The sequence below is a fragment of the Neolamprologus brichardi genome, chromosome 7 (assembly GCF_056152115.1).
Source record: "Neolamprologus brichardi isolate AB-2024 chromosome 7, ASM5615211v1, whole genome shotgun sequence".
Classification (NCBI taxonomy): Eukaryota; Metazoa; Chordata; class Actinopteri; order Cichliformes; family Cichlidae; genus Neolamprologus; species Neolamprologus brichardi.
Window position 1 is genome coordinate 34,409,510 of NC_142110.1, and position 10,698 is coordinate 34,420,207.

General features: G+C 40.1%; 1 protein-coding gene across 1 annotated transcript; it reads right to left on the minus strand.

The window, feature by feature from the left end:
* Positions 1 to 400: 400 nt before the first annotated feature.
* On the minus strand, positions 401 to 8,704 carry LOC148102082 (uncharacterized). The gene is made up of 3 exons (XM_087844435.1): positions 8,060 to 8,704; positions 1,430 to 1,578; positions 401 to 1,132 (listed from the first exon to the last, which is right to left on the minus strand). The coding sequence occupies exons 1-3, from the start codon at positions 8,702 to 8,704 to the stop codon at positions 601 to 603; spliced, it is 1,326 nt and encodes a 441-aa protein (XP_087700561.1). The 3' UTR covers positions 401 to 600.
* Positions 8,705 to 10,698: the final 1,994 nt, after the last annotated feature.

Sequence of the window (10,698 nt, forward strand, 5' to 3'; positions counted from 1 at the left end):
TGGTGGTGTTTTTAGGGCCAGGTGTGAAAGTTGAAGAAAGACAATTTGCAAGTTTCTTTTGAAATGTTAAAAGAATGTTGGAAATTTGATCAGAATACAGTAAAAATGAAAGAAACAGATATTTTTCCCAGATCATTGTGTTAAATTGTCAAAATCCCCGTGTTCTTTTTAAGACTATCAGCTCTACTCTAAACAACCCTGAAAGCCTCTGCTGACACATGTAATCAGTTCCTTTCTTTCTTTGTAAACAAGGTCGAGTCTGTCAGGTCAGCAATAGTACTACCTACAGATGACCCATCAGTGTTTATTCCATGACTGTAAACATGTTTCCATTTGTCACTTCAGTCTTTACTCTGAAATACAGGAAATGACATCGTGGCTCAAAATCTTTGTTGTTAAACCAATTCTTTATTTAACTTTTTTTTAAAACTTTATTTAACAAAATACATTCAATAAAAACTTGAACAACAGGAAACTGATTTTTCATCCAACCACTGAAAAAAAAAAGGTAACCACTGAACACAAACACTACAGAAGAACAATTTATAAAGATTAACATTGAACTACAGGAACATTTTGATTCATAGCCTCATTAGATCTTTAAGGAGAGCCGATCTGAACTCTGTGGAGCCTGATCTCCAGGGTTTTAAGTTGGACTCTGAAACCAGAAGAGGATGTTTCTCTCTCTTCAGATTCACTGTCGTCCTGTGATGGGAACGATTTCAGCCCTGCGTGATCACGCTGATGTTTGCACAGAGCAGATAATGAAGTGAATGTTTTGGAACATTGGTAACAGTGAAACAGTTTATTAGTAACGTGGGATCGTTTGTGTGCAGAGTATGAACTGAGATTACTGAAGCTCTTGTCACACTGCTCACAGCTGTAGTTTCCTTCCATGTGTGTACGTTCATGCTCATTGCGACTACTTGAACGTGAGAAGCTTTTGTCACAGTGTCTGCACTTGTATGGTTTCTCTCCTGTGTGGACTCGTTTGTGTGTTTTAAGGTGACCTGCAGTGGTGAAGGATGACCCACACTGATCACAAAGGTGCTTTTTGACCCCACTGTGAAAGAGTTCATGTCGTTTTAACTCAGTTGATGTGGGGAAGCTTCTCCCACATTCTTTGCAGTATGGTGGCTGTAGCTCAGGAGGTAGAGCAGGTCACCTACTGATCGGAAGGTTGGTGGTTCGATCCTTGGCTCCTCCAGTCTGCATGTCAAGTATCCTTGGGCAAGATACTAACCCCAAGTTGCTCTCCGATGTGTCCATCGGAGTATGAATGTGTGTGAATGTAATTAGATAGCGCTAAGTATAGATAAAGTGCTTGTGAGAATGGGTGTGATTGGGTGAATGTGGCATGTTGTATAGAGCGCTTTGAGTGCTCCGAGAGAGTAGAAAAGCGCTATATAAGAATCAGTCCATTTACCGTTTCAGTTTGTCTCCAGTGTGTTTGCGTTGATGTATTTTTAGGCTGGCTTGCTGACTGAAAGTTTTTCCACAGATGTCACAACGAAAGTCTTTCCCACCACCACAGCGATGACAGGGTTGAGAAGTGGATCCATCTATGTTGCTCTGCTTCTAAACAAAGACACAAAGACAGTGTAAGTCAGTCCTTCAACACTTTTATCCTGAAAGTTGCCTGAAATAAAAAGCATCTCTGCAGACGTCCAGTTACATTTTACTGTTTCGATTAACACACTCAGTTTACTGGGCTACAATAACTACAATACTACCACCATAATACTACAGGAATGCTTATATCCTGGCCATTTGTGGCCACTTCACTTTTCTTTTTTCAACCATTTTTGTTCTGTTAATGCAAATGGAATGAAACTTCCCAAAGGTGTGTATTTTTTTCAGATTTTTTAATTTTCAACATCAGCTCCTTAATAATATCAATAATATTCACTATACACCAAATTGTTCCTCTTGACTCTATCGTGACCATTTTTGGCCAATTGAAACCCATTATAACCACCTTTTTTGATTCCTTGTTATTGGCAGTACTATATCATGCGATTTAGGTAAAATTGCTTTCATTCTAAACTCAACACATGAAAATTGTAGTTTTTAATGTTTTTTACCAAATTACATCATTTACCCATTTTTGGCCAAACAAGCAATTTCATGTAATATTCCTAGTTTCTAGTAGCGGCCTTTGATGGCTGACCACACTCCAATGGACCAGAATAATGAAACAATTTTGACATAGGTTTGATCTTAAGGATCTAATAGTTTGTGTTTGTGCATGACATTGCAGCACAAACATGTATTTGCAAGATAGACTGGAATAAATAATGACGCATCAAACATTACATAGGCTGCAATGAATTTCTGTGGATGCAGGCTATTGAGCTTTGAGCTTCCCAGTAAAACTTAGCTTTGAAGCACATGCTAAAAGCACTTTTACTCTTGTATTTTTCATAAAACGATACCATACCCAAAATATTAACTCTAGAAACAAAAACAAAAACAAAAAAACCCCAATCACGGGACATTTTGCAGAGTTCAAACCTGCAGCTGCAGCGCAAACAACAACAAACACTGTTTGTAAACGTGTCCTGGAGTTTATGCAGGTGCAGACAGAGCTACTGTTGTAAGTAAGCCTAACAGCTTCCAGATCATTTATTCTGGCAATATGGCAAGAAGGTCAAGCACTGTCTATATGATCTGGTCAGAGAGCAAGGACACCAAGCAGTCCTCTGCCCTTGAAGAAAAGACATCTGCCCAAGATGAAGAAACTTCCTCTCCAGAAGATGAGGGGCCAATCTCCAAAGAGGCTGACTGCATCACCACTGATGATGAGTACTAGCCAGTGCCTGAATCCTCTTCTTTGGGGGAGGATTGGGGTCGAGGGGCATGGAGGTGGAGGCCGAGCAGCTGATGGAAAAGAACATAGGAGCATTTTCTGAGACCGAGGAGCCGGTGACTGAGTGGATCCCTCATCCCACACAGACACTGCTATCAGGAAAGCTCGCCAGCGGCTTTACTTCCTGAGGAGGCTGAGGAAGTTTAGCATGAACGCCAACATCACCTCAAATTTTTACAGGTGTGCAATTGAGAGCTTGCTGACGAGCTGCATCACAGTTTGGTACGGAAGCTGCTCTGCCAGCAGCCGTAAAGCACTACAGAGGGTGGTGAAGGCAGCAGAGCACATCACTGGCACGAGGCTTCCTGCCATTCAGGACATTTACCTCCAGCGATGCCTCCGTAAAGCACACAGCATCATCAAGGACCACAGCCACCCAGCACATCAGCTGTTCTCCTTGTTACCATCTGGCAGACGTTACAGGAGTCTGTCTGCTCGGACTACAAGACTTAAAAACAGTTTTTACCACCAAGCCATACAACACCTCAACCACAACACTTAAACACACACAACACAGCACTCAGAAGCTACCCTGCAGCTTCACAAGTACTCTGTTTAATCTGCACTGATCACTTCACTTTATTGTCATTGATATTTATATTTAAAAGTGCAATACTGTAATTTTCTGCTGCTCATTCCTGTGCAATATCCCATCTGCCCTCCCGTCATATTTCTTTTCAAGATTTTCTTATTTAATCACTAGTGTATATATATTTATATTTATAGATACATATATATTTAGTCATCTTTTCTCTTATACCATGTCTCTCTAATATTTAGCTCCTTACTATTTTTATATTTTATTTTATTTTATTATATTTTATTATATTTTCTCCTACTGTATCATGCTGCTGAGTGACTGCTGCTCGTCAAACACATTTCATTGCAATGTTGACCCTGTGCTAACTTGCATATGACAAATAAAACTGAAAACTGAAACTGAAACTGAACTGAAAGGAAAACCATGTGGGTCCCACCACTGAAGAGAGACTGCTCTACAATCCAGTGCCCACTGGTATCAAACCAGGGGTGACCCTGTATGCAGTTCCCTGCATTAGCAGCCTGAGATCTACTTTTGACTTTTTTATAACAAAGAAGATCTTTTAGCTGCTGTGCACCCTTACAAACCTGCACGGGAGGCGAAGGTGTGAAGGCCGCGAAGCAGGCCGAGATAGAGATGGAGGAGGCTATTGCTACACAAAGGCAAGAGCTTAAAAGACTAGAAAATCAGCAAGATCTTCAGGTAATAACTGCAAAGCTAAAGGCTTATTCTCAAGCAGATTCAAGTGAAGACTGTGGAGAAGACAAAAGCGCACACAGTGCGGTAGTCAGTTGTCCTCTATTAGCTCCTAAGAAATCATACCAGAGCAAACCTACAAGAATAATAACAATGAACAACCAAACAATAATAACAATGAGTCATTGTTAATGCAAGCCTTGCATGACACAATAGTCCTCACCAGACTTCCTGCACCTGAGCCCCCAGTCTTCTCAGGGGACCCACTTAAGTTCTTAGAGTGGAGCACTAGTTTCAAAGCTTTGATAGAGCGGCGATGCACAAATCCAGCTGACAGGTTGTTCTACCTACGCAAATACATCAGTGGAGAAGCACGGTCTGTATTGGAGGGAAGCTTTTACAGAAAAGATGACGAAGCATATGACCAAGCTTGGGAAGCTTTGAATGCTCGGTATGGCCACCCCTTTATAATTCAGCGTACATTTAGGGAAAAACTGAACAACTGGCCAAAGATTGGTTCCAGAGAGTCGCTTAAACTGAGACAATTCAGTGATTTTCTGACAGCCTGCAGCAATGCTATGCCATACATCAAAGAACTGCAGGTCTTAAATGACTGTGAAGAGAATCAAAAATTGCTTCAAAAACTTCCTGACTGGGTGACTTCTTGTTGGAATCGTCATGTCACAGTGCAGTTACGGCAAAAAGAAGAATATCCAAGCTTCAAACAATTTGCTGATTTTGTTGCACAAGAAGCGGAAGTTGCATGCAATCCTGTAACATAGACTGTTTATGGACACTGATATGAGAGACTGATAAGCTCAAAACATTTATGTTGTAAACTTTGTGTTTCTTCAGTTTTCACGGTGTCTGAAGACAATAAGAGTGAGAGAAGACATCAGTATGATGCGTGGCCATTCTTTGTTGGACCCCTGTAGTTACACCTTAATTCTCAGCCACTTCTGCCATTCATCTCAAGATACAGTAGTCTGAACAAGAGTGTGACCCACACCCCACAAACGAAATGAGACGAAGGTGCAAAAGGCGCATCTCCAGGATTGGAACAGCAGCCCCTTGCACAAGGTGTAGAAAGTGTGCCTATAAAACCACTCTAATGTGGTTAGTACATCCTGCTGCTAATGAGGATGCACACAGAAGCACACACTGGAATATAAATTTTGATCATCTTATTGGTCATTTCAGTGGTTATTTGGTCATTAAACTGCCTTTCTGGCCACTAACACACTATTTGTGATTTTCTTTTTGGCCATTCAACCCCCCCCCCCCCCCCCCTTTTAAAAAAAGTATAAATAAATCACTCTTACTGGTACTGTTACTGACCTGCAATGATGATAAAAAGAAATATTAGGTTTTATCATTCATATGCTAAAAAATGTGAACTTTATTACTATTTCCCCCCAAAAGTGTAGTAATAATACATAATCTGACTGGTATTCAAAGGGTATAATATCTGAATTTGAATTATATTTTGGTTTTCATGACTAGGAGCGGTGCTAATTCAGGGCTCGCAAAATTTTAAAATCCCTGGTACCCCTTCGGGCAGGGACTCTTCAGTTTTTGGTAGCCCAAAATAAATTTAAGTAGCCCGAATAAAAAAGAGAGCAATTTTTTGATTGATGTTTTGTTTCCTGTTTTGTTTCCTTTACAATATTATACATTAAAGTATAATATTGTAAAGGAAACAAAACATTAATCAAAAAATTGTTGAAAAACAAATTACAACATTGTATAAAAATTACAATCATCAACTCAAATACTTGGTTCTAATTGAACAGAAATTTCTATGAACTTGTAAGAACTATGTAGAACATGAATCAGTCTGTGTCAGATCCTGAATTTGAAATTTCCACTGAAGTCACAGGTAAGAGGCAAGTGGAACCAAGATCGTGGCCATTTGCTTTTTGAAGTTTGCAAAGACTGCTAAATTTTGCCAGTGGTAGTTCACTCTTTGCAACATAGTAGCTGTTCTAAACAGATTTTCAGGTTTATTTTTAGTATGTTATTTGCAATTGGTGTTTGTTCTGGGAAAGATATTGCAGACTGAGCAATAATGCATTTCTTGCATTTCTCATGGGTTCTAATGGGTGCCTTTCTTAAAATGACTGGTCCCAGTAACAAAGGCGCTTGTCGACTCAGAAATCGAGGGAAAACCAACAACACACCCGGCAGAACATTATGTTATTTACACGGGTGCACATAAGTGGTCCGCATGTGCGCATTCGCTGTCAAAATAAAAGACGCGCACCAGGTAAGAAGTTGCAACGTGCGTTTGCGTCTATATAAAAGGCACTGTTTTTGTCCGCTAGAGTGGGATTTTCACAGCACATTCCGCACCACATCTCTGTGCGTTCATCATTTGTTTGAAGCCAGCGCACCTCCTGCAACCACTTTTCCGAGAATACGCGCTTCTTTTGTGGTTCGGACTCCTTCTGACATTTCTTTGGAGGTGGAGGAACACCAAAGTAATTGCTTAAAGGAGCTTGCTTCTTTGACATCTTTAAGAGTTCTAAACAAATGTCTGTCCTCCTCCAGAAAATCTTATGTATGCAAACACGCGTTGCAACTTCTTATCTTGTGCGCGTTTTTTATTTTGACAGCGAATGCGCACCTGCGGACCACTTATGTGCACCCCTGGTTATATAGCGTGTCATATTGCAGCCACAGAAATTATTTTGTCCATGAAACCATAAAGCTGCACTTTCTTTTTGCCTTATAGTCTGATTTGTCATAACTTTTCCGTTTTGTGGTCACTTCTTCACCCTGACCTGTCTTATTTGGCTCAGCAGAACTAAAATATATATCCTGCTACTTTTACACACGCACTCACATAACGCTCAGAAATTCTCTGCGCGATCAACCTCTCACATGTTTAAGCTTGCTGCGGGAGATTTCACTTGTCATGTTTGCATAGTAAGCTAACGATTGATAAGATGATGTCAGAGGAATTGGTGCGCAAATTATCATCACTCACCAATCAGTGCTGTCGCTCTCTATACACAGTTCGCGCGATTGCAAAGTGAAAGCAAAAAACAAGCGCAAATTCAAACGCGATTTCAATATGTCACATATTGACAGTGGCTCATCGATGCCAATGACATAATTACCCAGCTACATTTCCGAAAGAATGCAAAAGCATTGACATATATTTTCCTTCCTATGATAGCCCGATGGGCAGGGCAGAGATAGATTTTGGTAGCCCGACTGGAAAAATCTATCTCTGCCCTGCCCATCGGGCTATCATTTTTGCGAGCCCTGTAATTTAAAAAATCAAGTCAATGAAAGTAGAAAAATGTTTTAATATATATTAATTTTATAGTATTTTGTAAACGTAAACAGGGGATGGCTATTTTTGGCCACGAACAAGCTGAGAGGGAGTTTTTTTGTTTTTCTGTCACTGCACAAAAGAACAAAGATGCATAAAATGTATTGATACAGTTAATTATTGCTATACATCTAACCTTCATCATGATTAGAAAATAAATCAGATGGCATGTTTTATTTGGAAAAAAATATGGGTTTTATGATTTTTTACATTTATGAGTTCCTAGGATTATGTGATCTAACTGGTATTTAAAGGGTTAAAATTCTGAATTTGAATGAAATTTTGATTTTCATGAACAGCACTAATGCTAATCTAAAAAAACAAGTAAAAAAAAAGTGAAGATTTTTCTTAATATATATGAATTTTATAGCATTTTGTAAACGTAAACAAGGGGTGGCCATTTTTGGCCACGAACAAGCTGAAAGGGTAGTGATTTTGAACAAGCCCATTACAGTAACATCTGACTTACACTTAAATGAAATGAAAATCTGAATAATCGCTCAGAGCTACTCTTCGGTGCAGTAGAAGTGCTAACATGCTAACACAATTTAATGAGCAGACTTGTTCCAAACAGCCAGACTGAACTTACAAGATAAAAATAAAAAATACATACCTCACAGTAACTGCACTTGTAGAGTCTCTTTCTGGTGTGGATCTGTTGGTGTAATCTCAGGTAATGTGGAGTTTTAAAAGTCTTCTCACACAGGTCACATTGATAAGGTCTCTCCTCAGTGTGGGTAAACATGTGGCTTTGTAAATGTGCGTCTGTTGTAAAGTATTTGCCACACTGATCACACCAGTACACATCTTCTCCGGAGTGAATGCGTAGGTGTATATTTCGGCTCCCTAACCGGCTGAAAGTTTTTCCACAGATGTCACAGCTGTATGCCTTAATTCCAGAGTGGGTAACTAGATGCTTCTGTAAGCTGCTACTTTGAGTAAAAGCTCTGCCACACTGATCACAGCTGTAAGCTTTAACTCCACTGTGGATGACTTGGTGTGTTTTTAGGGCATTCTTCCAGGAAAACGACTTTCCACACAAGTCACAGCTGAACGGTCTCTCTCCAGTGTGGATGAGCTGATGTTGTTTTAGTTTAGACTTCCAGATAAAATCCTTCCCACACTCGTCACAGGTGTTTTTTTTCTCTCTCTTTCTTCTGTGAGGTTTGTCGGCCTCCTGAGAGCGCTGACTTCTCGGTCCATGTTGGTCCTGCAGTGACAGAGATACAAACAGAGGCAGTGAGTGAAATGCAGTCATTGAACAAACTGAAGCTTCAAACTCCCTCCATTAACACTAGTTTTAAACCTGAAGGGGGAGTGCGGCACCAAACACCACCAGAACCTGAACGACTGCAGGTGCTGATAAGTTGAAACACACAAACTGTTTGTGTACAGTTTGTCTCACAATGTGATTTAAAGACTGCAGTAAATTCCTCTGCAGGTTAGTGCAGGATAAGCAGGCAAGTGTACTGTAATGTGATGGATTTAAAGTAAAGAAGAGTGTATGACTGGTGCACAGTGACTGTGGTGCTCATGGCAGAGTTAGGTTACATCAAGTGTAGCAGTGATTAACTTAAACTTAAACTCATGATGCTGACATTCATTCACTGAGCTCCACCCACATACCAACAGTATAGTGTCTAATATAAAGACAGTGTACTGTCAGTGCAGAGAATGGAAATCAGCCAGGACAACTCATGAAACATCTGCTGACATCTGGATGAATTCACAGCTACATTAAAAAAATTATATATTTGTATTTTCTACTCCTTACATTTTCAAAACAGGCTTGTTACTTCTGGTTTAAGGCATTTGAGGGGAGTTATTATTCATCACTGTGGGCATCAAAGATCAAATTGATTTGAGCCTAAACATGAAATCCAATCCTGCATCATACACCAGGCTATGTGGTAAAGTCCTCAAAATGGAGCATGTAACGCAAACCGTAAATTTTGAGCTGAAAGGTTTAAATCACCGTCAATTTTATCCTTCTATGTGGGAAATAGATTCAGAGTTTGCTGACATTCCTTATCATACAGAGGTACATTGGCTACGTTGGGAAAAACTTCTCAATAAGAGTTTCTGAGGTCAGCAAGGAAATCTGTCAGTTTATGTCTAGGTGGAGGGGGGCTGAAGCTATAAGAATGTGAGAAACGGGACACCCTCCCGCGCTCATCTCCCCTCCGCATGATTTATGCTCAAAAGTGTTGAATTGTATGGAATAAAATGATTGTTGATTGAGCATTTATACACCAAGTATTGTCCTTCCTTCAGCCCAAAGATCAAAAGAATTGGGAGATTTAACAATGGACATGGCATGTATGATGCGGTGAAGACATTTCAAGTGAAGCTGTCACAAATGCACCAGTGCAACCTGTCTCACTTTCCCTGTTAAGTAATGTTGAACCAAGTCGGCGCACTTTGCTGATAAACTGAGCGCACTAAGTTCGCACGGCACTTTGGTGACTGTGAAGCACAAACAGAATTTCGAGCTGCTTCGCAACCCATTTACGTGGAAACTGCACCTGTGCAGATTCAGATGGAGCTGCAGTGTAATGGTACACTCAAGGCAAAGTACGACACTGAATGGCCCGCACAGTTTATTAGTTCCATTCCTGCAGCAATGCCCAGCTCCGTCTACATGCAGCTCGAACCTTGTGTATGTTTTCATTTATTTTTTCTGGGGTTTTTGGCACCATGTTCATATTTCTAACTTGCATAATTTTGACAGGATATATTTTTATGAAGCTCAAAATATTTAAAGTTAAAGTAGATTTTTTTAAGTTAATTTATTCTGGAATAATATTCCTGTCTGTTTTTATTCATATCTATGTTTAAAAAACATTGTTTTAGTGTGTTCAATAAATGTTTATCCTGTTTGGCCCGCGACCTAAAGTGTGCCTTGAGTTTTGGTCCCGTGTGCAATTGAGTTTAACACCCCTGGTGTAGAGGATGGAAATCAGCCAGGACAACTCATGAAACATCTGCAGACATCTGGTTGAATTCAGTTGTGTACATCCACAGAGAGCAGCAGGTCAGCTGATCACAGCCTGTACATTAAGAAAACGACATGAGCTCTCAATAGAAATGATTGTGAGCTTTGACTCTTTTCCACACACTGAGCCACTGCAGCTGATTTTAGGGTTGAATCCTGCTGAATCCCACTTTAACCTCTTCCGTGCCCATTTTCCTCTTTAGAGGAAAAGGCACCCTCTACAATGTAGGCATTGTATTATTCCATGATTATTACAT

What these genes read in the sequence shown, in the direction of transcription:
- LOC148102082 (XM_087844435.1), bottom strand. Translation starts at nt 8,704, where the DNA reads ATGACTGCATTTCACTCACTGCCTCTGTTTGTATCTCTGTCACTGCAG. An exon ending in ACAAGTGCAGTTACTGTGAG is followed by an intron (nt 1,579 to 8,059) that starts GTATGTATTTTT and finishes GTCTTTGTTTAG; the next exon opens with AAGCAGAGCAACATAGATGG. An exon ending in CACACTGGAGACAAACTGAA is followed by an intron (nt 1,133 to 1,429) that starts ACGGTAAATGGA and finishes GCTACAGCCACC; the next exon opens with ATACTGCAAAGAATGTGGGA.